This window comes from Bubalus kerabau, chromosome 7, assembly GCF_029407905.1.
Source record: "Bubalus kerabau isolate K-KA32 ecotype Philippines breed swamp buffalo chromosome 7, PCC_UOA_SB_1v2, whole genome shotgun sequence".
Taxonomy (NCBI): domain Eukaryota; kingdom Metazoa; phylum Chordata; class Mammalia; order Artiodactyla; family Bovidae; genus Bubalus; species Bubalus kerabau.
In genome coordinates, this window is record NC_073630.1 from 59914922 (window position 1) to 59941259 (window position 26338).

At 38.5% G+C, this 26338-nt stretch overlaps 2 protein-coding genes across 2 annotated transcripts in view; one reads left to right on the forward strand and one right to left on the reverse strand.

Moving 5' to 3' along the window:
• Nucleotides 1-26338, reverse strand: part of ARAP2 (ArfGAP with RhoGAP domain, ankyrin repeat and PH domain 2) — a 573065-nt gene that overhangs the window by 286561 nt on the left and 260166 nt on the right. The window lies entirely within an intron of this gene.
• The window catches only part of DTHD1 (death domain containing 1), a 79476-nt gene that overhangs the window by 51526 nt on the left and 1612 nt on the right, over nt 1-26338 (forward strand). Inside the window, exon 9 of the mRNA XM_055588243.1 lies at nt 21612-21669. Within this exon, the coding sequence (XP_055444218.1) occupies nt 21612-21669 (58 nt within the window). The remainder of the gene's footprint in view (nt 1-21611; nt 21670-26338) is intronic.

Consider the following 26338-nt stretch of genomic DNA (forward strand, 5'->3'; position numbering starts at 1 on the left):
CACCAGTCCCCTTTTCTGTTAATACTTCTAGGCTACATGAGTGATAGGTAGTTTTTCTCAAAAATAAATATGATCTTATCTTTTCTCCTAAAACATCTCAATTGGTACTTTATATCTATTGATCAAAGTCCAAGCCACTTACCCATTTATAAGACCCTTAACAAACACCCACAACTTACCCTTGCAACTCTTCATATTATATTTACCCAAAAAATATTTTTGCTTCACTTCCACTTAAGCTCTCACTTTTTCACACATTATTGTATTAATTGCCTCATGGCTCTTCCCAAAGTTGTCCCTGTGAGCACTGACTCCACACTTAGCTCTATTATCATCTCTTTAGAAGAAGCTCTTAAATTTCCCAGGCAGAATAAGGTACTACACAGTAGCTAGAACCAAAGAACTTTGAACATGTACTAACTTATGGTCTGTTATTAATTTAATTTATATAATAAGAAAAGTAATGATAATATAGCTGATATTTGTTGTTCTTGGATAGTAACTTGGTAAAACACTTACACGTATTAAACCATTTACTGAAACAGTCAGTGGTTGAAGAACCTGAGGTATAGAGAGGTTTGAGAACCCAAGTTGGTCTGAGTCCAATGATGGCATTCACAACCCCTCTACCCAGGGACTCCTTTTGTGTTAGAGCTCCTCAGACCTAGGAGAATAGCTCATTCATTCCTTTAATCCCATCTCTAATACACGTTCAATAATGTTTTGTTGTACTATCAAAGGATAGATGAATGCATGCTGGGGAAATTGATATAACAATTAAAGGTGGAGTCTTAATAGCTGACCAAAACTTGACCTGCTTCCTTTCCCAGCTAACAGTTACATTTAGCAGAAGCCTTTCGTGCCTACAAAGGAATGACTAATGTGGGGATTTCACACACTGGCCACAGATGAGAGGAAGATGTTTCTAAGCTATCTAGGCCTTTCCCAGCACATTCACATCATCACCCTTTCTGTTGGAAAGGTTATTCCTATCTAGAAGCAGGAAAAAACAAGCCAGGAAATTAAAAAAAAAAAAAAATCTGTTAGAATATTCCAGAGAATTTTGTTCAGAGTTGAACAGGAACTTTGACAGATATTTGTGCCTGAAAAAAAACTTGGGATTATAATTTAAAAGTGAAACAATGAAGAGACAAGGTGAAAGCTTATACAAGTTCTAATAGTGCTGTGTATCTTTGATTTGTTGAGTTGTTTTTAAAATCAATATGGTCTCCCACATAGCTGCATCTATACATCAAAAGCATCTGCTTGGGCCAGAACTGCTTGGAATAGTAAGCAAGGTTTTAAGCATATTCACAATAGTTAACATTGATGGAGTACTTGGTAAATTCCAGGTATGTTTGAAGTGTTCTATGTGCATTTAGTCATTTAATCTTCACTGCAACCCCACATGTTACGTCTACTGCCTCACCCTTTGGTAGATAAAAATATGAATCTGGAGATACTAATTTATATATTATCTATTCCAGACTGCTCTTGATGACTTTCCTTTACTGATTCCACATGTCTTCCATTTTGTTGTTCAGTTGCTAAGTTGTGTCCAATTCTTTGCGACCCCATGGACTGCAGCATACCAGGCTCCTCTGTCCTCCACACCCTTCTGCAGTTTGTTCAAATTCATGTCCATTGAGTGCATGGTGCTATCTATATTTCTTGAGTTATCCAGGACCTTACTTTACTTTATGCCTGCAGTCATCCCTAAGACTCCTTCCTTCTCCCTGTGCCAGCTCTTTCGATCATTTAGGGTTTTTTGGATTGGTCTATCTGGATTCCTGGGTCCTCAGGTTGTCTTCTTTTGTGATTGACTCCTTCAAAGGTTGAGAGATAATTAATTCCTTCCTCCGGAGAAAGTCATAATCAAATTGAAGCCTTAAATAGTCATTTTCTAAGAAGTAATTTTAAAAAACAATGAGGAAACAAAAGTTTGGCTGCAGTAAAAAGTGTACAGTTTTAAAACTAAAAAAGATCTGAATGAAACAAAATGGACACTTCTAGGATTGGCAACAGCCTGATATCATTTCCTAAGATCTTAATTTCTAGATTATCTCCAAGTGAGACCACTCTGGATCAGTTCTTTTAGCTCTAACTCAGTTTCTACTTTTTTTTTCCACAGTAATCTTACTTCTCTGTGGGCTTATTAGGATCTTCAGATCTTTCTATGTAGAAGCCCTTCCTTTCATTGTGTGGACCAAGTCTTGAGGAAGTTCTACACAGTGCAGTAAAAATGTTAACTGTGATGAACACAATACCAGGATATTTATTGACTGATGCTTGTGTCTTTTAATCTGTTTCTCTCTCTCTCTCTCTCTCTCTCTCTCTCTCTCTCTCTCTCTCTCTCTATATATATATATATATATATATATATATATATATATATATATAAAGGTGTGAGTGTGTGGAAATTTTCAGAAACACACGAAAATAGAGGAACTACAATGAAACTACATGGACTCATCACTTTACTTGTAATTCTGTTTGTTTCTCTAAGGGTAAGGATTTTTTAACAAACAATGGCAAAACCCAATAGAATTAGTTCAGTTCAGTTCAGTCGCTCAGTCGTGTCTGACTCTTTGCGACCCCATGAATCACAGCATGCCAGGCCTCCCTGTCCATCACCAACTCCCGGAGTTCACTCAAACTCACGTCCATCGAGTCAGTGATGCCATCCAGCCATCTCATCCTCTGTCGTCCCCTTCTGCTCCTGCCCCCAATCCCTCCCAGCATCAGAGTCTTTTCCAATGAGTCAACTCTTCGCATGAGGTGGCCAAAGTACTGGAGTTTCAGCTTTAGCATCATTCCTTCCGAAGAAATCCCAGGGCTGATCTCCTTCAGAATGGACTGGTTGGATCTCCTTGCAGTCCAAGGGACTCTCAAGAGTCTTCTCCAACACCACAGTTCAAAAGCATCAATTCTTCGGCGCTCAGCCTTCTTCACAGTCCAACTCTCACATCCATACATGACCACTGGAAAAACCATAGCCTTGACTAGACGGACCTTAGTTGGCAAAGTAACGTCTCTCCTTTTGAATATGCTATCTAGGTTGGTCATAACTTTCCTTCCAAGGAGTAAGCGTCTTTTAATTTCATGGCTGCAATCACCATCTGCAGTGATTTTGGAGTCCCCCAAAATAAAGTCTGACACTGTTTCCACTGTTTCCCCATCTATTTCCCATGAAGTGATGGGACCGGATGCCATAATCTTCGTTTTCTGAATGTTGAGCTGTTAGTCAATTTTTTCACTCTCCACTTTCACTTTCATCAAGAGGCTTTTTAGTTCCTCTTCACTTTCTGCCATAAGGGTGGTGTCATCTGTATAGAATTAGTAGTTATTACTAATAGTATCTACTACCCAACCCATGTTCTTTATTTACCTACTGACTCACGTTCCTCCTTTTACTATTAATTTGTTCAAAAAACAAGTTCTGAAAAGTATCCATCCATACATTGCACTTGGCTTGTGAGTCTCCTCCTCCATTTTTTTGAATTCTCAGTGTAGGTGACATCCTTTACAGACATCACCTTAATCTAGCCTCAGAGCATACTTCAGAGGTAGGAGCCATCGTCTCTGTTTCACCAATTTGAGATTTTAGCAAGAGTTTAGATGACTTGCCTCGACTTGCATAATCTCACAGGGCAGAGGCTGTGCGAAGGCCCAGTGTTCAAAGTCATTCCTTTCTCATGCTCTTACATTTCCCTCATTCCTTACACAAGCTGGGTCTTCTGTTTCCTTTTGTCTGCCACTTTGGTCACTACATCATATTTCCTCTCATATCTTTTACCCCTTTAAATGTATTTGGCAACTCTAGATCTTTCAGGAAGCCAGGGTGCTTGAATCTTTTGCTGAAGCTAATAGAGCGACCTTAGTCTCATAAGGTGGTTTCCTTTGTTATCTGAAAATTTAAGCTCTTGAGGCAGAAGCAGATTTCTCTATCATCTTGGTTTCACATACGCAGTGACTTCTGAACAGCCCAGTAGGTTCCTCTGTTCTATCCACATAGATAGCTCATAGCTCCTCATTTCAGAGCAGAGTCGCTGCCATCCTTTTAGCATGATGAAAGCTCCGGCTTTCTCTGGCTCAGGTTATGAGTTCACATTTTTAACTTTTGTTGCTGACCTATCACTAAGATACCCTCAAAATGTTCTTTATGGTTTTAAAAGAACAAAAATACTTTCCATGCATGTTTACAGTAAAAGATGGTAAAAGGTAAGATTACTGGCAAATAAAAGTCAATGCTCAGTTACACTTTCCCCAAATTTTAGAATTCAAAGTACTTTATTTTTAGAACAATAACATACCAGCTTTGAATAAAATGGATTCACATAGTGAGGCAGTTATTTTATTTTTAATTCTTTTGAATCCCTAATTCACTCAGTAGATCTTAGATTGGTGCTTACATGTTTTTAGCTCTTTCAAATACCTGCAGAGTTAACAAGCAGAGAGCAACTCTCAGGCTCAGAGATCTTGGCTGGCAAGATAATAATATTGTTTTAATTGTATTTTTTTTTTAAGATTTCCATGTGTTTATACAAGTTAAATGGTATTTCCACTTATGCCTGAAATATGATTTTTTAAATGTATTTGCACAGGTGAAAAAGTAATTTTAAAGAAAAATGTTAAGTAATAGCTATTATCTTGAGTACTTATTACATACAATGATCTTCTCAAAGTTATATGATATAGTGAAAGATTTCTTTTAAGGGCACTATGAAGCAGATACTATATATCATCATGTCAGATTCATGAATGAGGCAAATGGGACATAAACCTGTAAGATCACAGGGTTGATATCATTAGGAATTGATCTCTTTCCCTCTATCTAATACTGCTTCCAAGTCCAGAGCAGTGATGATATTTGTGACTGGTGAGCTTAATACAAGAGGTACTAGAATGGCCAAGGGAAAGCCTAGTCTCACATCCTTCCCTTTATATACACAGGTTATAGATAAAGGATCCATACTCTTACAAATTTTAGCTTTAGTATTACATCTGCTACTTAGTATGTATGTTTTTGGTCAAATTATTTAATCTCTCTAAGCTTCAGTTTTCTAGGGAACCCTCCTCTACTGTTGGTGGGAATGTAAGTTGGTGGGAATGTAAGTGGTGCAGCCACTGTGGAAAACAGTGTAGAAGTTTCTCAGAAAACTAAAAAGAGAACTGCCTCCTGATTCAGCAGTCCTACTCCTGGGCATATGAAAGTGAAAGTGAAAGTGAAGTCGCTCAGTCGTGTCTGACTCTTTGCGACCCCGTGGACTGTAGCCCACCAGGCTCCTCCATCCATGGAATTCTCCAGGCAAGAATACTGGAGTGGGTTGCCATTTTCTTCTCCAGGGGATCTTCCTGACCCAGGGATCGAACCCAGGTCTCCCGCATTGCAGGCAGACGCTTTAACCTCTGAACCACCAGGGAAGCCCTGGGCATATAGTTGGATAAAACTATAATTCAAAAAAGATAAGTACGCCTTTATGTTCATAGCAGCACTATTTACAATACCAAAAACATGAAAACAACCTAAATGTTGATGGACAAATGAATGGATAAAGATATGGTTCATGTATACAACAGAATACTACTCAGCCACAAATATAATGAGATAATATTCTTTGTAGCTCCATGGATCCAACTGGAGATTATTATACTCAGTGAAATAAGTCAGAAAGAGAAAGATGAATAATATATGTTATCACTTATATGTGGAATCTAAATTATGACACAGATGAACTTATCTTCAAAGCAGAAACAGACTCATGGATGTAGAGAAAAGACAAGTGGTTGCCAGGGGAAGAAGTGTTTGGAGGTGGGTTGGAGTGGGAGGTTGGTGTTAGCAGATGTAAGCTATTACATAGAGACTGGATAAATAGCAATGTCCTACCATATAGCACAGGGAACTATATTCAGTATTCTAGGATAAACCATAGTAGAAAAGAATAGAAGAAAAATGTATACCCTGAAGAAGGGAATGGCTACCCACTCCAGTATTTCTGCCTGGAGAATCCCATAGACAGAGGAGCCTGGTGGGCTACAGTCCATGGGGTCACAAAGAGTCAGACACAACTAAGTGACTAACACACACACATATATGTATAACTGAATCACTTTGCTGTAGAGCAAAAATTAACATTGTAAATCAACTATATCTCAATAAAAAAAATAAACTTCAGTCTTCTCATTTGTAAAATAAGTATAACAATTACCTCACAAAGTTATAGATATACTAGACTCCACCAAGGTTACGTAATATATTTTCAGTTATTAAAGTTATTACTGGTACATGATAAGTAATTAAAATTGTAGCTAGTATCATTATCTGGAGGAAATAATATTAATGTTTAACTCAGGGCTTTAACTGGAATTCTTTAAGACAGGGCTTTGGACAGAACTGGAATTCAAGATTAGTCCCATGTTACCTTGGAGAAGTAACATCTGTGAAAGTGGAATGACAAATATTCAAATGTGATTTGGAATGAAATAATATAGTTACACATTTAGCCCAATTGTTGCCACCAATCCTGCTTGGTATTCTCTGAGCTTCCTGAATCTGTGATTTGGTGTCTGATATTAATCTGGGAAACTCTCACCCATTATTGTTTCAAATACTTCTGTTTCTTTCTCTTTTTCTGGAATTCCTATTGCACACAGGTTTTCATAGTCATTTCACAGTTCTTAGATGTTCCGTTTTTATCTTTTTTCTCTTGATTTTCAGTTTGGGGTTTTCTGTTTAGATATCCTCAAGTTCAAATTCTTTCCATGGCCACGTCCATGTACTAAAAATCCTAAAGTCATTCTTCATTACTCTTACATGTTTTGATCTCTAGCATATCTATTTGGTTCTTTCTGAGACTTTCCACCTCTCTGTTTACATTGCACATCTGTTCTTATATGCCGTTCACTTTTACTCGAGAGCCTTTAGCATATTAATCGTAGTTTTAAAAAATTCCTATCTGATAATTCTCATAGTACTGCTATATCTGAGTCTAGTTCTGATGTTGACTTGGTCTCTTCAAACTGCTTTTTGTCATTTAGGCTGTCTTGTAATTGCTTCTCTTGATAGCTGAACATGATGTACTGGGTAAGCGGAACTACTATAAATAGACCTTTAGTGATGTGGTGGTAAGCGTGAGGGAAGGCAAGTGCTCTGTAGGTCTATGACTTGGTCTCAGTCTTCAGCGAGCGAGCCTGTGTCTCCTTCCCGTCCACCTTTGGTGGGACAGGATGGCTAGAGGGACCTGAAGTTGGCTATTTCCCTTCCCATAGGTCAGTTACGCCCTGATAAAACACCAGCAAATTAAGCTTTGGTTAAATAGTTTCTTCCGAGGGCAGGCCTTCTACAGACAGAGTACTCTGGGATATTTCAAAAAGCTTCCTTTCCTCTCTCCCTGCAAGAACCAAAATGGGATTTTTCTCAGATATTCACTATAAGAACCTGGTTGAGTTCCTGGAAGTAAAACTCACAAAAGTGTGGAAAATTTCCCCATGCCTGGGTGCTCCTGGAGTCTTCTCCTGGGGCTCTTGGACTTGTCTGCTCTGAGCCTCCAGGAATTTGTTGATTATAGTTCAGGTTTCCTTACCCTGGGCCTAGTTCCTGTGGTTGTTTGTGCTGTGAGTTTCTGCTCTGGTTAGTTGTGATTCTCAGTAGCTCCTTGTCAGTCTCTTCAAATTTGACCAAGAGGTTTGCCCCTGTGACCTTATTTCTCTGACAAATTTAAAGACAGTTGTTGATTTTTCAGCTTGTTCTGCTTTTCACTTTTTAGGACAGAATGGCAACTTCTAGCCTCTCACATGCCTAACTGGAAACTGAAAATCTAGCCTAGTTCTTCATGCCAGTACGTCCTCACTCAGTGCTACTATAAACTCTTATTTGATTTGTATTATGTTGGACCCATAACTGAAGCACAGAGATTTTATGCTAACATTAATATTTTATTTCAGATTACTTCTTTGATCAATATTCTATCTAATGTATTTATAATATAAAATCTCTAAGAGTTTTATAGGAGTCATACATTATGAAGTTTGAGACTCTACAGTTTACTACTATGATGTGATAAATGAACTCAAGTTAAGCAAATGCCCGCTATTACTTAGTTGAAGAGGCCTCTATATGAAATAAATAAAGAATAAAGTAAGCAGTTAAAACTTGTATGTAGCTATGGTATCTTAATGGAGAAGGCAATGGCACCCCACTCCAGTACTTTTGCCTGGAAAATCCCATGGATGGAGGAGCCTGGTAGGCTGCAGTCCATGGGGTCGCTAAGAGTCAGACACGACTGAGTGACTTCGCTTTCACTTTTCACTTTCATGCATTGGAGAAGGAAATGGCAACCCACTCCAGTGTTCTTGCCTGGAGAATCCCAGGGACGGGAGAGCCTGGTGGCTGTTGTCTATGGGGTCACACAGAGTCAGATACGACTGAAGTGACTTAGCATAGCATAGCATAGCATGGTATCTTAAAGGCTTTTGGCAAAATCCATGCTAAAAATACACAAAAATATACTAATTACATATAGTCCCTTCATTTATTATTCATTCCACTTCCACTTTTATATCTTCTGACTACAAAATAAATGACCTATTTATCAGAAAAGTCTACAAGAAGTGTTTGGGGATGGGAGAAGTATGACGGTTAAGGCTGGATGGAGGAGTTGTTGCCACAAGATATTATCATAATTACCTGTGAAAATGTCTCCATGAATAAATGCCTTAAGGTAAATGATAAAAATGCTAATATCAGCATCACATGTTTTTTTGTTGAATGTGTAATGCTGCCCTTTAGCTATAATTCTCTGTGGCATCCATGTTAGATGGTACTTAAAGTATCAGAAACTTTTTAGCATGTTACTTTACACAAAAACTGGTTCTTCAGTAGAGATTCCAAGAGCTAGTGTGTGTGTGTTACTTGCTCAGTCATGTCTGACTCTTTGCAAATCCCGTGGACTGTAGCCAACCAGACTCCTCTGTCCATGGAATTTTCCAGGTAAGAATACTGAAGTGGGTTGCGATTTCCTTCTCCATGGGGCTTCCTGACCACAGCTCTCCTGCATTGCAGGCAGAGTCTTTACTGTCTGAGCCACCAGGGAAGCCCCCAAGAAATAGTAGGCATGTAGAAATTAAAGAAGAAAAGTCTATAACTTGTTATTTCTATATCTACCAAATAGCAATAGTAAGATCTTCATGACCCAGATAACCATGATGGTGTGATCACTCACCTAGAGCCAGACATCCTGGAATGTGAAGTTAACTGGGCCTTAGGAAGCATCAGTACGAACAAAGCTAGTGAAGGTGATGGAATTCCAGTTGAGCTATTTTTGAAATCCTAAAAGATGATGCTGTGAAAGTGCTGCACTCAATATGCCAGAAAATTTGGAAAACTCAACAGTGGCCACAGGACTGGAAGAGGTCAGTTTCTACTCCAATCCCAAAGAAAGGCAATGCCAAAGAACGTTGAAACTACTGTACAATTGCACTTATCTCATACGCTAGCAAAGTAATGCTCAAAATTCTCCAAGCCAGCATTCAACAGTACATGAGCTATGAACTTCCAGATATTCAAGCTGTATTTAGATAAGGCAGAGGAACCAGAGATCAAATTTCCACCATCTGTTGGATCATCAATAAAACAAGAGGATTCCAGAAAACATCTACTTCTGCTTTATTGACTACACCAAAGCCTTTGAGTATGTAGATCACAACCAACTGTAAAATTCTGAAAGAGATGGGAATACCAGACCACCTTTCCTGCCTCCTGAGAAATCTGTATGCAGGTCAAGAAGCAACAGTTTAAACTGGATGTGGAACAACAGACTGGTTCGAAATTGGGAATGGCATACATCAAGGCTGTATATTGTCACCATGCTTATTTAATGTATATGCAGAGTACATCATGCAAAATGCCAGACTGGATAAAGCAGAAGATGTATTAAGATTTCCAGGAGAAATATCAATAACCTCAGATAAGCAGATGACAACTACCCTTATGGCAGAAAGCAAAGAAGAACTAAAGAGCCTCTTGATGAAAGTGAAAGAGGAGAGTGAAAAAGCTAACTTAAAACTCAACATTCAAAAAACTAAGATCATGGCATCCAGTCCCATCACTTCATAAAAATAGATGTGGGGAAACAGTGAGAGACTTTATTTTGGGGGGCTCCAAAATCACTGCATATGGTGATTGCAGCCATGAAATTAAAAGATGCTTGCTCCTGGGAAGAAAAGTTATGACCAACCTCGACAGCATATTGAAAACCAGAGACATTACTTTGCTGACAAAGGTCCATCTAGTCAAAGATATGGTTTTTCCAGTAGTCATGTATGGATGTGAGAGTTCAACTATAAAGAAAGCTGAGCACTGAAGAATTGATTCTTTTGAACTGTGATGTTGGAGAAGACTCTTGAGAGTCCCTTGGACTTCTGGGAGACAAACCAGTCCATCTAAAGGAAATCAGTCCTGAATAGTCATCGGAAGGACTGATGCTGAAGCTGAAGCTCCAATACTTTGGCCACCTGATGCAAGGAACTGACTCATTGGAAAAGACCCTGATGCTGGGAATGATTGAAGGCAGGAGGAGAAGGGGACACAGAGAAAATGGTTGGATGGCATCACTGACTTGATGGACATGAGTTTGAGCAAGCTCCAGGAGTTGGTGATAGACAGGGAAGCCTGGCATGCTGCAGTCCATGGGGTCAGAAAGAGTTAGAAATAACTGAGCAACTGAACTGAATTGAATTATTGTAGGTATCCTTGAAGTTAGTGACCACGCATGTTATAATTGGGGGCTTCCGAGGTGGCGCTACTGGTAAAGAACCTGCCTGCCAATGCAGGAGACATAAGAGACATGGGTTCAGTCCTTGGGTTTGGAAGATCCCCTGGAGGAGGGCATGGCAACCTACTCCAGTATTCTTGCCTGGAGAGTCCCATAGACAGAGGAGCCTGGCAGGCTACAGTCCATAGGGTTGAAAAGAGTTGGACACGACTAAAGCAACTTAGCATGCAAATAACTGAGTCAGGGTACCATACACCTGAAACTAACACAGCACTGTCAATCAAATATAAAGTAAAATTTAAAAAAAATAGGATATTACTTTAGGCACAAAAGATGTCATTTTATGTCACTCTTTCCATTTTTCACTTCAAAATATGTTTTATTATGGCAAGGATTTATAATTTTCCTGACTTCTTTTTTACTTTCAATTTGGTTTTATGGGTTATTGTGGTGAACCTGCAGAAATTTCACCCAACAACTTTGTTGAATTCCCTAATTTTACCCATATTTGTTATTTTAAGCTGGAATGGAAGGCACAATGATGATATGATATTACTAAACAAATCAGTGCTGAACCCAACCTATAATGGCTGTTTCCACTGCTTTATTTTTCACTCTAGTCTTTTTGGTATATGTTCCTAGATCCCCTGGAAAAGGAAATGGTTACCCACTCTAGTATTCTTGCCTGGAGAATTCCATGGATAGAGGAGCCTGGCAGGCTACAGTCCGTGGGGTCACAAAGAGTCGGACACAACTGAGTGACTAAACACTTCACTTAACATACTCCTAGCGTGAGGTTATCTTGCTTAACTATGGCACCATCCTAAGATTCCTGAAAGTACATTATAATAAGGGTGAGTCCTGACCAAGATTGAAACTCTGAGCTTCTTTCTATCAGAGACTTGATAGTCTGCAGTTGCTGAACCCAGGTGGGCTATGAGACCACAGGGAAAGGGGCTGTCTCCAATGCCATTATGTCATGTAACACTTAACTTGTGTCTCACTATACATAAAGTTATAGGATTTACCTTATTTACAAATGGATCTTTTAAAATTAATTTTTATTGGAGTAGAGTTGCTTTACAATATTGCATTAATTTCTACTGTGTAGCAAAATGAATCAACTGTATGTATACATATATCCTCTCTTTTTTAGATTTCCTTCACATTTAGGTCACCACAGAGCACTGAGTATGGAGCTCCCTGTGCTATATGTAGGTTCTCATTATTTATTTCATACATAGTATCGGTAGTATATATATGTCAATCCCAGTCCTCCAGTTCATCCCAGTGCCTTTCCTTTTGGTATTCATTTGTTTGGTCACTACATCGGTATCTCTGTTTCTGCTTTGCAAATAAGATCATCCATACCATTTTCTAGATTCCACATAACACGTGTTAATATAGGGTATTTGCCTTTCTCTACAAATGGATCTTTGGACAATCATTTATTGTATTGTAATCTGAGAGGTATCAAAACATTTCTGATACAAAATGAGACTCTAGTTCTATCAAGAATTGTGTGACAAAATTAAGTGACTTACAGAGCACATACTCTGTACAAGGAATTCAGTGAAACTATTCCATTTTATTTCATCTAAAGTATGTTACACATTGTATTTCATATAAAGTTCACTACACATCTAGGAAGGAGACAAGATGATGACAGAAATTTTAAAGTTTAGGGAAGCAAGTCATGAATTGACTCAGGGGTCAACAACTGATAGAATGAAGTTTAGACTCAGTCTTACCCAAGAGCCCTCATGCTCAAGCAGCCTTGTATTAAGGAAAGCATATGTTTTGGAGTTCATTAGAGTGGTATTGAGCCCACGGTTCCCTCACTCTGAAGTTTCAGCCACAAGGCCTCACTACTTTTAAGCCTTGATAGTCTCTTTCATCCAAGAGGAAAAGAGTAAGAACTCCTCATCTTCCTCACAGCATTTTGGGGAAAGACAGATGCAATAACCCAGAAGAACACACTTTGTAAATAACTCTGAAGCAGGCTCAGTTTTGACAGTTTCAGACAAGCCTGATAAATAAGTGCTGAGATTCATCCAACTCATAGGAGTATTTGCATAGAAGCTGAAGTGATTCCTGGAGTAAGAAATTAAACTGTATTCACTGCTGAGTCTGAAATAACTGAATATGAGATATGACCTGACAGAGTTCTATTTGCAGGGGACTCAGAGTGTGTTTGCCCCCCTACACACATATTTATATATATTAGAATATAAATAATTTTTTATTAAAGACATCTAAATATATACCAAATATTCTATGTTAAATGTGTCACATATTAAAATATATTTAAAGCATACAGGCCATCAGATGTTGAGAACAGAGTACTATAATTATTAATGAAATCTGATTCTCTGTTCAGCCCCTTGTCCTAAGGGGAATGATTTTAATTTAAAAACAGAAGACATATTTAATTGAGTCCTGTGACACAACAGAGCAAAGTTCATATTACTGTAATGTCATGTAACCCAAGGGGTAGGGAGATGCTTACTTCATTCTATCACATTTTACCACACAATTTACACACCAGGAGAGCTCAGAGTGGTCACTGATAGAGAACTGCTTTGCTCAGGAGAAAAGTAGGAGAGATGATGGGCTTCATGTGGAGCAGGTTAGAATGGTATCACTGCTGAAGGATCCAGCAGAATGGTAGTGAGGCTGCAACAGAACAAACCCATGGTAACCACTGATATGGAATAACTGTGCTTACGTGAAACCTTGGGAGCAAAAGCGTGGTGTGGGTAGAACACTCATGGCACTACCTGGGATATACACAGCAAGGGGAACTGCTGTGCCCACAAAAAGAGCTTTGATGGTTGTGTCGCCTGGCTGATCACTGTGCTGAACCTGGTGGAACGTGTAGATACCAAGAGAGTAAAGCCCATAAGACTGCCAGAAATACCTGAATGGGACTTTGCCAGAGTTGGAGTTTCTATGTATGCACCAGAGTTAAGTCATCTGTGCAACTCCTATGAAGCAATTTTTGAGTGAGAAATTAATTTTATTACTGTACCTCTATAGCATCAGTTGTGTAAGAAGCAATCAGAATCTCACTTTGGTCCTGACATGATATTAGAAATCTCCATCATTTCTTGGATAAAGATATGTGTTTCATTCTTCCATGCATTGCTGGGATGCATTTGGAATGCTAGTTGATAACTGATGTTAAGTCCAACTCAATGGTGCTTTTCTAACTGGAGCCACCATACTTTGGAATAAGAACCATCTATGTTACAAACTTGGCCTTATCTGAGACCAATTCAAAGTATGAACTTAATTTTTGCCTTTTTCTCAAGATTCATTTTCATGAATGCTATGATTTGAGAACACTGCCTTATTTTCTCAGTGAGTAGAAGATAAAGCCCCTTGATGAGAGTGTTAGGCAAAGGTGAGGTAGAAGTCTTGCAAAGAGTGGTAAATGTGTGCAATAGTTTCTGTAAGCAATGGTGGAGGAGGTCTTCAGGGACATATAAAAATATTGCTGAGCAGTCCCAGTCCCCAGCTGAAACAACAGACTTTAAATTTGTGGTGATAACAATTTTCATAATTGTCCACAGAGAATCCCCAGAGCTATGAAGAATTGAGGCTTGAGGGTATGGTGTAGTAACCCTGTGGTAAATAGAAGCACTGATATAAAAGAAAACACAGAAAATGATACAATAGGATCTACCAATGTACAACTGTAAAGACATTTAACAATGGTTAAAGAAGACAGCTTAAGTGATACAAGTAAACTTTGTTTAAGACTTCACGAAGTGGATGGTCTCCTTTCAAAGAACTACAAAATGGGGCAAAAGGTAAGAAACCTTTATAAGATAAAGAAAAAGAGCAAGGATGAGACAAATAGAAAATATCCAATTGGCTGGGACCACAAAGTCACCCCTGATGGGCGTGAGAAGGCTGGACTGGGCTTGGCCTTTATGGACTGGCCGACTGGATACACTGCATGTCTGGTCAAGCAGAACATTTATGAGGACATGAATGTTTTCTAAGTTTTGCTTTGCTGATGTGGCATCCTGGGAAGGAGTGTGGATTCTTCTTGGGCCTACAGATTTATTTCAACAGAGGCATGGTCCTATAGGGAAAGAGATCATGACACTGAGAGCTCTGGTTGGCCTCTGGGTCTCTATGTTTCACGGCTTCTGTGCTTACATCCATTCTGTGGTTCTGAAGAAGCAGGGGAAATACAGCTCTTGGGCATCATGGAACTAGAGGAACCAGAGAAAGTGGAAGTGCTGCAGCCTGCGGAACATTCTGAGCAGTTTCTGTTTCCAGTCATCAGTGAGGTGCAGGAGGCTATTGTGTCTCGCACTGGCGTGCACAGGAGAGCATATGGACATAATAGGATCAGATTGTAGGAGATAGACGATAAATTCTTCCAGTAAAAACACAGGTGGAAAGCCTTGGGAAAAGCACTCTGAATTATGTTCAGAATCCAATTGATGGAGTCAAGGGCAGAGCGACCAAAAGGTGCAAGAAGGAGGAGAAGGCAAAGGAGATTGCAAAGATGACAGAGACAGATGTTGGCTGACCTAGTCAGTCAGGTAAAGAAAAGCAATTGTTGTGAAGGAAGGTCAGCCATTTATGTCTAGTGGATTCTGGGCAAGCAGTGGAGATTGGCTGAGACCCTAAAGAAGCTGAAATCATAGAATCTTTTGTTTCCTCATTTTCTGTCTATACACTGTCCTCACTTACACTAATGTCCTGCTATGGTCTGTGGTTAATGACCTCAATATGAGTTCTAAATAACTGTTAAATAATTTTGTTTGAGGAAGTACCTTTTGTTTGGAAAAATGCCCTCACATATAAGCATTGGTGATAAAGGCTCTTGCAGGAGTAAGAGAAGCTGCAAGCTTCCTGTAAGGAATCTCGCAGTAGCTACATTTGTTTCTGGGCTTTCAGTTATTTCTAAATTTCGAGGTGCTTTGCTCTTTCTTGTGTGACCAGATAGCTCCCAGGAATATTGAGTCTGTGCTGTGCTGTGTGGCTCATGAGACGCAGAGCTGGAGTTCTGTAGTTCTGGAGGTGTCTGCCAAAGGAGCGGTGCTATTTCTGAAACATGATTTCATGCAGCAATGCTAAAGGAGCTGCACAGGGGACCAGACTCTTACAGGGAGTGTGAATATGGTTGACTTGGCTAAGACTGATGAATCAGAAGAAGGGGTAGAGGATGGTATTGTCTGTGTTTTGGGACTTTAATTTCTGTGTAAGACCTAAGAAGGAGATATGTATTTTGTTGAAAATTTAAATTTTGTGTGGCACACTATCTGATGTAATCAGTCTGGTCATTTTGTTTTGATAGCCTAACTCAGCTTTTTTGACATGGAGGTTTCCATGTCAAAAGATGGAAAAGTCCTTGTCAAGATCTCAATAGGAGATGAGCTCTTGGTATTCTGTTCAAGTTGATATTATACCTGGATGCATTTCAGGGGATTCTGGACGTAAAATAAGAGAGGTATTTGCAAAGGCCCTTGAGAGGCTAGGGAAGGAAAGTGAAGACTATCTGCAATGGGCCCTAACCTGGACAGGAAACAGGTATCTTCAATGTTCCATAAATCACCCAACAATAAGTTTATTTGAGTAGCCGACCTGACAATTATTTGAGGTCAAAACTTTACCATGAGGGGAAATATTATTATGGTAATAAAAGTAATTATTTTATTGAAAATAAAAGGATACAAAAATTACCGGAAGTCTAACTGGGGAGGGAAAACAAACATATACAAGTAATGGTATGAGTGGCATTGATGACAGCATAAGACACTAAGAGATAAATTGAGTGATGGTACATAAATTCTCAAATAAGAAACCAGGAACCAGAGTAGTTGATAAAAGAGGTGGAAATGATCAGTGGTCTTGAAAACATGGTAGTATATGAAGGAAGAGATCATTCAAGTCAAGAGAAAGTATCACATAAGTTAAATAGTTCTTACTACCCTATGTGTACGTGTCAATACCATGTAAAGCATGGTGAAGAATTAATATAGGAACAAGGTACTTTATTGGCCCTCAAAGAGATGATAGTCTAATACGCAGAGCCCAGACTGATCATGGCTGGTTTCTGGAGTGGTGAAAAGATACAATGATGGTAAACTTTTAGGAGCATCACTAAAAATAATGTTGGATAAAATAAAGGATGTGCTCAAGTTAATATTTTTGTTGTTGCACACAAAAGACTAAGTTGGTATAAACTCAACTAAAAATGTTTCCTAAGTTTTAAAAATTCAGTAACAGGGCTGTACTTAAGGAACATGGAAACAATAGACTTAAAAGAAGTGGCCTGTAAGACTCAAGACACAATACCCCTTCCAGGTGTAAGTGACTGTTTTTAGTTCCAATCTTTTAAAAACACTTCCAAGTCAATGACAGCTGTGTGGTAACAAGACATAGTTGTATATATTTGAATTATTTATACTTGTATACTGATGGCATATAGTGAAGAAAAAACTGCCGCATAAACCCTACTGCACCCTTCTACAAGGTATGTGTGTAAAACTGAAAACTTGAGAGTCAGGTTTAGATTTGCTAGACAGCCTTCCTGAGAAGTAACATGTTGAAAGTGGCATTTTAGAAATTTTATTTGGCAAAATAAAGTCTACAGTATTAATGTAAGAGCAAGTTACCTGAGAGGAATAACAAACTTCCTCTAGCAAATAGTTGACCCTTAGGGGATGCAACAGAATAGCATTTGTTGATGCGAAGAAGAGAAGAGAGATAAGTAGGGAAAAATCAGAGTCAATCCTGCCAATGAAGGCGTCCAGATAACCCTGTGTAGACACAGAATCTGTGGGAGTGGACACTGTAGGACAAGCATTGGCTTCCCTGCTTGGCTTGGAGCTGACCCTGAGCACCAGTGAGATTTTAAAGGTGGTATGCAAGGCAAAAATAGTGCACAGGAAAAAAAAAATGGAATGAAAAGAAAAAAGAAAGAAAGGGGGAGGGAAGGAATAAGAAGGGTGTTTGAAAATCCCTGAATGATGAGAATATATGGGAGACCAGCATAGTGACTGGAAGTATAAAAGACCCAAGATTTCCCATGCATCCACAATTCACTGCTTCTGCAGTTGGGTTCCAGATAAAGAACATGGCTTGAATTTTCACATATGTCAAAAAATACATATACTTGACCATCAGAATCACTCTCAGTGCATCAAGGTGCTACGAGCCATCTGTGAAGAAAGAATGACTGGAGGGGTGAGTGGTAGATTGTTTACACACAATAAAGAAAAAATCCAATGTGTACCTCTTGTCCTAGACTCAGTCTAGGTCATATGTCCATTGGTGGGAACGACAGAATCTGCCACATGATTTAAACTGGCATTTCTCAATTTTTTTGGAGAGGATTAAGTGTAAAGTTAATGCCTCAAAAATCTGTGCACTTCTTTTGAAATACTACAGTATCAATACTCTTGGATTTATATTTTTCTTATGTTGATTCTTAATCTCTTCCCATTAAAAGTTCTTACTGTAAGGTTTTTTTTTAAATTTCAGGTGTACAGCATTAGAATTCAATATGTGTATACATTACACAGTGATCACCACTACAAGTCTAGTTACCATTTGTCTTTGTACAGTTCACCTCCATCACCCATTTCACTAACCCCTCCAGCCCCCTTCTCCTTTAGAAACCACAATTCTGATACCTGTATCTGAGTTTGCTTTGGGTTTATTTTATTTATTCCTTTGGTTTTTTTCTTTTGAGATTGGACATATAAATGAAATCATATGGTATTTGTCTTTCTCCTTCTGATGTATTTCACTTAGCATAATACCTTTGAAATTCATCCAAGTTGTCACAAGCAGGAGAATTTCATTCTTTTTTATGGCTGAGTAGTATTTCACTCTATTCTTGGGTTTCCCTGGTGGCTTGGATGGTAAAGAATCTGCATGCAATGTGGGAGACCTGGGTTTGATCCTTGGGTTGGAAGGATCCCCTGGAGGAGGGCATGGGAATCCACTCCAGTATTCTTGCCTGGAGAATCCCCACAGAGGAGCCCGGTGGGCTGCAGTCCAAGGGGTCTCCAAGAGTTAGACACAACTAAGTGTCTAAGCACACAGCACAGTATTTCACTGTATATATTTGTGCATGCTAAGTCACTCAGTCATGTCCAGCTTTTTGCAACCCCATGGACTATAGCCCACCAGCCTCTTCTGTCCATGGGGATTCTCCAGGCAAGAACACTGGAGTGGGTTGTCGTGCCCTTCTCCAGGGGATATTCCTGACCCAGAGATCGAAACTGTTGTTTCTTATCTCTCCTGCACTGGCAGGTAGGTTATTTACTACTAGAGCCACCTGGGAAGCCTTGGGTATATATATATACATATATATATATATATATGTGTATATAATGTATCTTCTTTATCCATTCACCTATGGATGGACACAGGTTTTTTCCATATCTGACAACTGTAACATATTGCAATAAACATAAGAGTTGACTCATTGGAAAAGACTCTGATGCTGGGAGGGAATGGGGGCAGGAGGAGAAGGGGACGATAGAGGATGAGATGGCTGGATGGCATCACTGACTCAATGGACGTGAATTTGAGTGAACTCCGGGAGTTGGTGATGGACAGGGAGGCCTGGCGTGCTGCGATTCATGGGGTCACAAAGAGTCGGACACGACTGAGCGACTGAACTGAAATGAACTGGAGGGTGCATCTATCTTTTCAACTTAGTGTTTTTATATTATTCAGATAAATACCAAGAAGTGGAAATATGGTTAGTTCTATTCTTAATTTTTGAAGAACATCCATACTGTTTTCCATAGTGGCTGCACCAATTTACAGTCCCACAACAATGAGTGTTTTCTTTTCTCCTGTCCTCTCTAACATTTGTTATTTTTTCTCTTTTCAATAATAGCCATTCTGCAAGTAATATTTCATTGTAATTTTGATTCACATTTCCCTAATAATTAGTAGTGTTGAACATCTTTCCATGCCTGTTAGCCATCTCTATGTCTTCTTTGCGAAGTGTCTGTTCAGATTCCCTGTCCATTTTTAAATTATTTGTTATTGAGTTATGTGAGTTTTTAAAATGTATTTTAGATATTAACCCCATAGATAAATAATATCTTCTCCCATTCAGTAGGTTGCTATTTAATTTTGATAACAGTTTGCCTTAACTCTTCAGAAGTTATTTTTTTTTTAATTTATGTAGTCCAATTTGCTTATTTTTACTTTTCCCTTGCCTTTGAAGTGAGATCCACAACATTACTGCCTATGTTTTTGTCTAGGATTTTTATGATTTCAGATCTTACATTCAGATCTTTAATCTATTTTTAGATCAGGAGCTTTCTATGCCGCCATCTTGCTTGTATGCCTTAATGGATGTTTTATATACATGTCTATGTAGTATATATGACAAGAATACCTACAAAATATTATATTCTGATTTAATAAATTAGTGCTTTTAATTAAGCAGTTTACAATGCATTAATATAGAGTTCTACATCATTCTTGGATTATTGCTATGAGAAGACTTTTTAAAAAATCAGTTTTATTTTGAAATAATTATAGATTTACAGGAAGTTGCTAAATATAGTACAGAGAGGTGCTAGATATTCTCACCCAGTTTTCCTCAGTGGTTACACCTTACATAACTATAGCAAAATATCAAAGCCAGGAAGTTGACATCAATTAAACACGTGTATATAGTACTGTTACTGTTTTATCAGATGTGTAGATTTGTGTAACCACTGCATTCAAGATATACAACTGTTCTAGCATTACAAAGACCTACCTTGTGCTATCTTTTTATAATCTTCTACCACCATCCTAACCCCTGGAAATCACCCATCTGTTCTATATCTTTGTAATTCTTTAAGTTCAACAATGTGGTATAAATGGAATCAGAATATATGACCTTTCGAGACTGAATTTTTTTCACTCAGCACAATACTCTGAAGTTCATGCAAGGTGTTGCATTTATCAATGACTTATCCTCTTTATTGTTTAATTGTATCCCACCTTGTGGACGTTCAATAGTTTTTTTAGCCATTCACCTGTTGTAAAAAATTTTAATCATTTCCAGTTTTTAGCTATTACAAATAAAGTTGCTATGAATATCTGTGTACAGTTTTCTGAGTTGTGTTTGTGTGTGTGTGTGTGTGTGCATTTTATTAAATCATATTTCAGAGCTGAGGCTGAGGATGGAAATAAACTGTCCAGAGCACTGAACAGGTTTTCAAACATATATTTTAACTTACTCTCCTGTGCTATTTTTCCAGATTCTATATTAACTGAAAACAAACCATTCTGTGGACAGTGTAGAAAAGTTAATGATTATATATTTGATTTCTTCTTGACAAAATGTTGATTCAGAATAATATTGGCTTAAAGACTTGGTTGTTTTTAGCATTATGTCTGCACACTGATTCACTCATTTATTCACAAAAACTAATGTTTGAATACCCACCAGGTACCAGGCCTGATGCTGAGTGTTGAGCAAGGTGCCTACTCCACAGGGGCTTTTACTAAATATTACGTTTGTATCATAGAGGTAGCTTGATCTTTGTTAGCTGTATTAACAATTTTAAATTTTAGGTTAGAAAGTGTTTATTCAAAGTTAATTAAACTGCTATGATAATATTTATATGCGTATTCCAAATTTAAATTTTCTGAAAGATTTGTGTTAATCTTTGCCTTATCTTGGGAAAGCAACTGCTGAGCATGCAGACAGAAATACACAATGTGATTTTGCAAGGCATGCAATTCAGGACTTTTCCCAAACAGGGGTGAAGTTCAGAAGGACTTTTATGTGTAGCTTGTTCACAAATTAATGATTTCTTCTGCTTATTCTGTGTCCCTTTCTCCCCAAAGCATGAAAAATTAATCAACCGTCCACAGAGTACCAAAAGAATTTCTACAGATCCACTTGGTAAGAAATATTTGCTGTGTCCTCATTATGATGGTGCTCTTTTCTTCTTATATTTTATATTTTATGTGAATCTTAGGACAAACAGAGAAATTTGCTATCAACAATAATTTGCTAAATAATCATTTATCAGCCAAATAAATAAGTTTTCCTTTATAAGTCATGCACATAGGAACAAAATTCTTACATGGAGATGTAGTTACACTTTTATTAAAGTCTATAAGAAATATGAATTCTTCTAAGTACTGTTTAACTAAGGGAACTAGTAATTGCTGTATTTGGTAAACAAACTACTATGGTTTGTTCTTAAATGTTGACTATTAGGTTTTGAATCTTAAAATAGATTTTAAATAGAGGTATATATAGAGGTATGAAACCACAAGAGAAATATAAAATTTGACTGCGGTTATGTCTAATCCAGCTACATAACAATGACACATATTTCAGAATTTGACACTTTTATTCTATTTTAGTCTCTGAAACAATTCATTTTGTGATGCTAACAATTACTATTGTGACAATTTATAGGTCTTCAAAAGGTATCAGTGAATGTGTCTTGACTATTGTGTCAGTCTCCCAACTGATGGCATAACATTTCATTTAGGGGTTTTCTTTGTGGAGGTGTATAAAAACTTCACAAGCTCTGCTGAATTAAATTATAAGTAAGTAGGATGGGCATAAACCTTAGCATTATACACCCTTTCAGAGGCAATAAAATTGATATTTTCAGTGAGAGCAGGATATAGAGCAAAAAGAAAACACCAAAGCCCAAACCCCCAAAACCAAACAAAAAATCCCGACTAAAACAACAATAGTAGTAGATGAAAACCCAGCAGGGTGATAATGTTAACTTTGAAGAACTTGGTGTTCAAATAAAAGCTCTCCCACTCCCACTGGTAACAACCACCAGAGAGGACAAGGGTATAGTGATCTTTCTTAAGTGTACCAGGGAGTCCTAAACTGTTATACAATGTGGTCTTGCATGGCCAATGCTATCTGAGCTGCTGCAGGATGATGGTAGATGAGGTTAGAGCAGGATACAATTATAAACAGCTTTAAATGCTAAGTTGAGAAGTTTAGACAATGAAGGAAGCCACAAGAGATGTATTAACAAGGAATAAACAAGATCAGATTAGACTTTGAAAACTTCTCTTTGTTAGTTGTGTAGGAGACTAAAGTCAGCCTACACTGATAGCAGGGGTATGAGTTATAACCCTGGTTCTTATAATTTTCCAGAAAAAAGAGGTAAGACATGATTGAATCCATAAGACTATAAAGTGGGGGAAACATCTGAGGTATGATTACAGTTAGAGCCAATAGAACTTGAGTATAGGTGATAAGATATAATAAGCTTTGAGAAACTGGGATAATCTTATGTGTGTTAGTAATACTAAGCTGTAAAGTGAAGTGAAGTCACTCAGTCGTGTCCGACTCTTTGCGACCCCGTGGACTCTAGCCTACCAGGCTCTTCCGTCCATGGGATTTTCCAGGCAAGAATACTGTAGTGGGTTGCCATTTCCTTGGAGTGGTCCCATTTACTAAGATAGTGAATAGAGTAAAGGATCAGGTGGAGTGAGGGAAAAACTAAAGTTTATTTCAATTTTAGTAATGTGGAATTTAAATTGGCTGTACTATAAACTGGTAAAGATAACCAGGAGATGAATATTGCAGATGAATGTGGGTTTGGTTTCAAACCATCACAATAAAGCAAATATCATGATAAAGTCACTGAATTTTTGGGTGTCCTAGTACATATAACAGAGAAGGCAATGGCACCCCACTCCAGCACTCTTGCCTGGGAAAGCCCATGAACGGAGGAGCCTGGTGGGCTACAGTCCATGGGGTTGCTAAGAGTCAGACACAACTGAGCAAATTCACTTTCACTTTTCACTTTCATGCATTGGAGAAGGAAATGGCAACCCACTCCAGTGTTCTTGCCTGGAGAATCCCAGGGACAGGGGAGCCTGGTGGGCTGCCATCTATGGGGTCACACAGAGTCAGACACGACTGAAGTGACTTAGCAGCAGTACATATAAAAGTTACATTTACATTATACTGTAGTCTAATTGTGCAATAGAGTTATGTCTAGAAACATTAAAAATACTTCACTGCTAAAAAAAAAATGCTGACCATTTTCTGAACCTTCTGCGAGTCATAATCTTTTTACAACAGTAACATCAATGATCACAGATCACAGATCACCATACCAAATAAAATAATGAAAAAATTTGAAATACTGTGGAAATGACCAAAATGTGACACAGAGACACAAAGTGAGCAAAGATGTTGGAAAAATGGCACTCACAGATTTGCTTGACCCAGAGTTGCCACAAATCTTCAGTTTTCAAACAACAACAACAACAAACAGTGCAGTATCCATGAAGGGCAATAAAGCAAAGCACAAGAAAAGAAGGTGTGCCTGTACCAGGATTTAGGAAAACAGAGTTGAAGAAGAAGATACGCTAGATCTGGGATATTTCACATAGAGGAGATGGTTACGGCAGTTTGTGAATTTCGAGGGGAGGGGCAGAAATAGAAGGGGCCTGAGCTAGGAAGCAGTAATTCAGCACAATTAGGAGGAGGAAAGTCAGCACAGAAGGAAGAGAGAGAAAAGAGGAACACCAGGGCAGGCCATGGAACCCAAGGGAAGGAGTAAAATGCTATGAGGAAGCAGGAGAAGATGCAGACTAAGAATCAGTTGCTATAAGTATTATCTAGGAGGGCTCTAGAAAGATTGGAAATAAAAGCTTAAATAGAGTTTTAAAAGAGGATATCAATATCCTGTGATAAACTATATGGAAAAGAATATGAAAAATAATGTGTATATATCTGAGTTACTTTGCTGCACAGTAGAAATTAACACATCATTGTAAATCAACTATACTTAAATAAAATTAATTTTTTCAAAAGAGGTTATATAACCCCAAAGCAAGGGCCTAGGAAAGCATTAATATTGATGGATTTAAGGCATCAAATTTACGTTAGGCACGAAAAGGTTTTATGGAAAAGGAGGCAGAGAGCAAGCCTGGGAGCTAGAAACAGTAGGAGAAACAAGGGAAAGGCAAGCCTGAGAGTACTTGTGGGAAGCCTGGAAAGAATCTGATGGAAGAGTGGTTAAGGGAATGGTGTGAAGGGAAATTATTTAATGAAAAACACTGTGGGGATGGCACCCATCAAGCATGGTGGAGTGAGATTCTATAAGAAAGTGACTTTGAAATGAAAGTGAGATTATGAGAACTCAGGTCAAATGGCTTTGTGGAAAGTTAGGAGGAAGAGCTGCTGGCTAAGTGAAACACAGTAAGAGTGAGATTGAGACTTGATTGACACTGCTGTGGAAAATTTTAAATTGAACTCAGGAAACAGACTTTTTAATGAATTTGTAAGCTGCTAAAGACTTAAAATGTGTGCAAAACATAGAACTTGAGGATCACATTCTGTTTCTTTTATAACCTGGGATATCCCAGTAGTTGATTGCCATGTAAGTAAGACAGAACTGATGGCTGACAAATTGAGAACATTGAAAGCTAAAGAGGACAGCAGATTTTAAGGAGGATGCAAGCCCATTGTTGACATATAGAGCTGATTGTTACGGTAGTATGTGTTCAGAGGAGATGGAATGGTGTGAGCATCAAAGGACTTGCTGTATTAGCAATGGGGCAAGAAGCATATTAAGTAGGAGCAAAGGAATAAAAGCTGTGTAGGTTTAGGGGGCAGTGGTTAGCAATAATACTGAGCAGGTGAAGCCAAGTACACAGAATAATTCTGACTGGTGATGAAATGTAAGGATTGGCCATGAAAGTCAGTTTCTAATATGAAGTCATCACACAGGTCAGTGATGTTGACAAGATTTAGAAATGAGGAGGTCAGAGGTGCAAATAGTTATCAACAGGATTGCTGATGACGGGGCCTGCCAACGGCAAGAGACAGATGATGCAGTCAGGGAGAAGAAGGCTTATCCATGTGGCATGGGCATTAAAATGAATATATTGCAGGAAGGAAGTGGAATGTTGGTATGAAAGTGACAGTGGAGAGGACGGATGTGTTGGCTCCATTTCCTGAGTAGCTTTCACAGAAAAGTGGTATGATTTATAGTGTAAAAGCAGGTGCAATCTATGTGAGGAGGTAGATAGAATAAAGTAAAAGGTGGCAGACAGAGAGCTCTTTTCTGACACCAAACCAGGGAAACTGGTGCAGACTTTTGCATGAGTGGGAGAAAGTGGCTGTGATGCAGGTTAGAACTTACATGAGGAAGGAGAGAGATGGTGGGGTCCGAGGGGTTTTCTGAGAGTGAGGGCTATGCAATAAAATAAGTAACAACAACGATAGAAAATTAGAATCATACATTTAAGTGGTAGCAGGAGTCACAGGGTAAGGGAAAGGGTAAGCTGAACATATAGGACATATTCAGAGATGTTTATGGTTCTAAATAGTCCAGAAGCCAAGGGAAGGACATGCAATGGACCTTCTATAGAACTCATCTTTGGAGAGTGGATCTTGGTGAGTTTGTGTGTGTGTGTGTGTGTGTGTGTGTGTGTCTGTAGTTGGGGGACTGGGGTGTGAGGATTACCTAACTGCTGCTATAGTTTATGTATTAGGTTAGCACTAATTAAGAGAAGTATTTTTTGAACCTAAAAATGTATTTTAACACAGTACTATCCAAATGTGTTTGGGG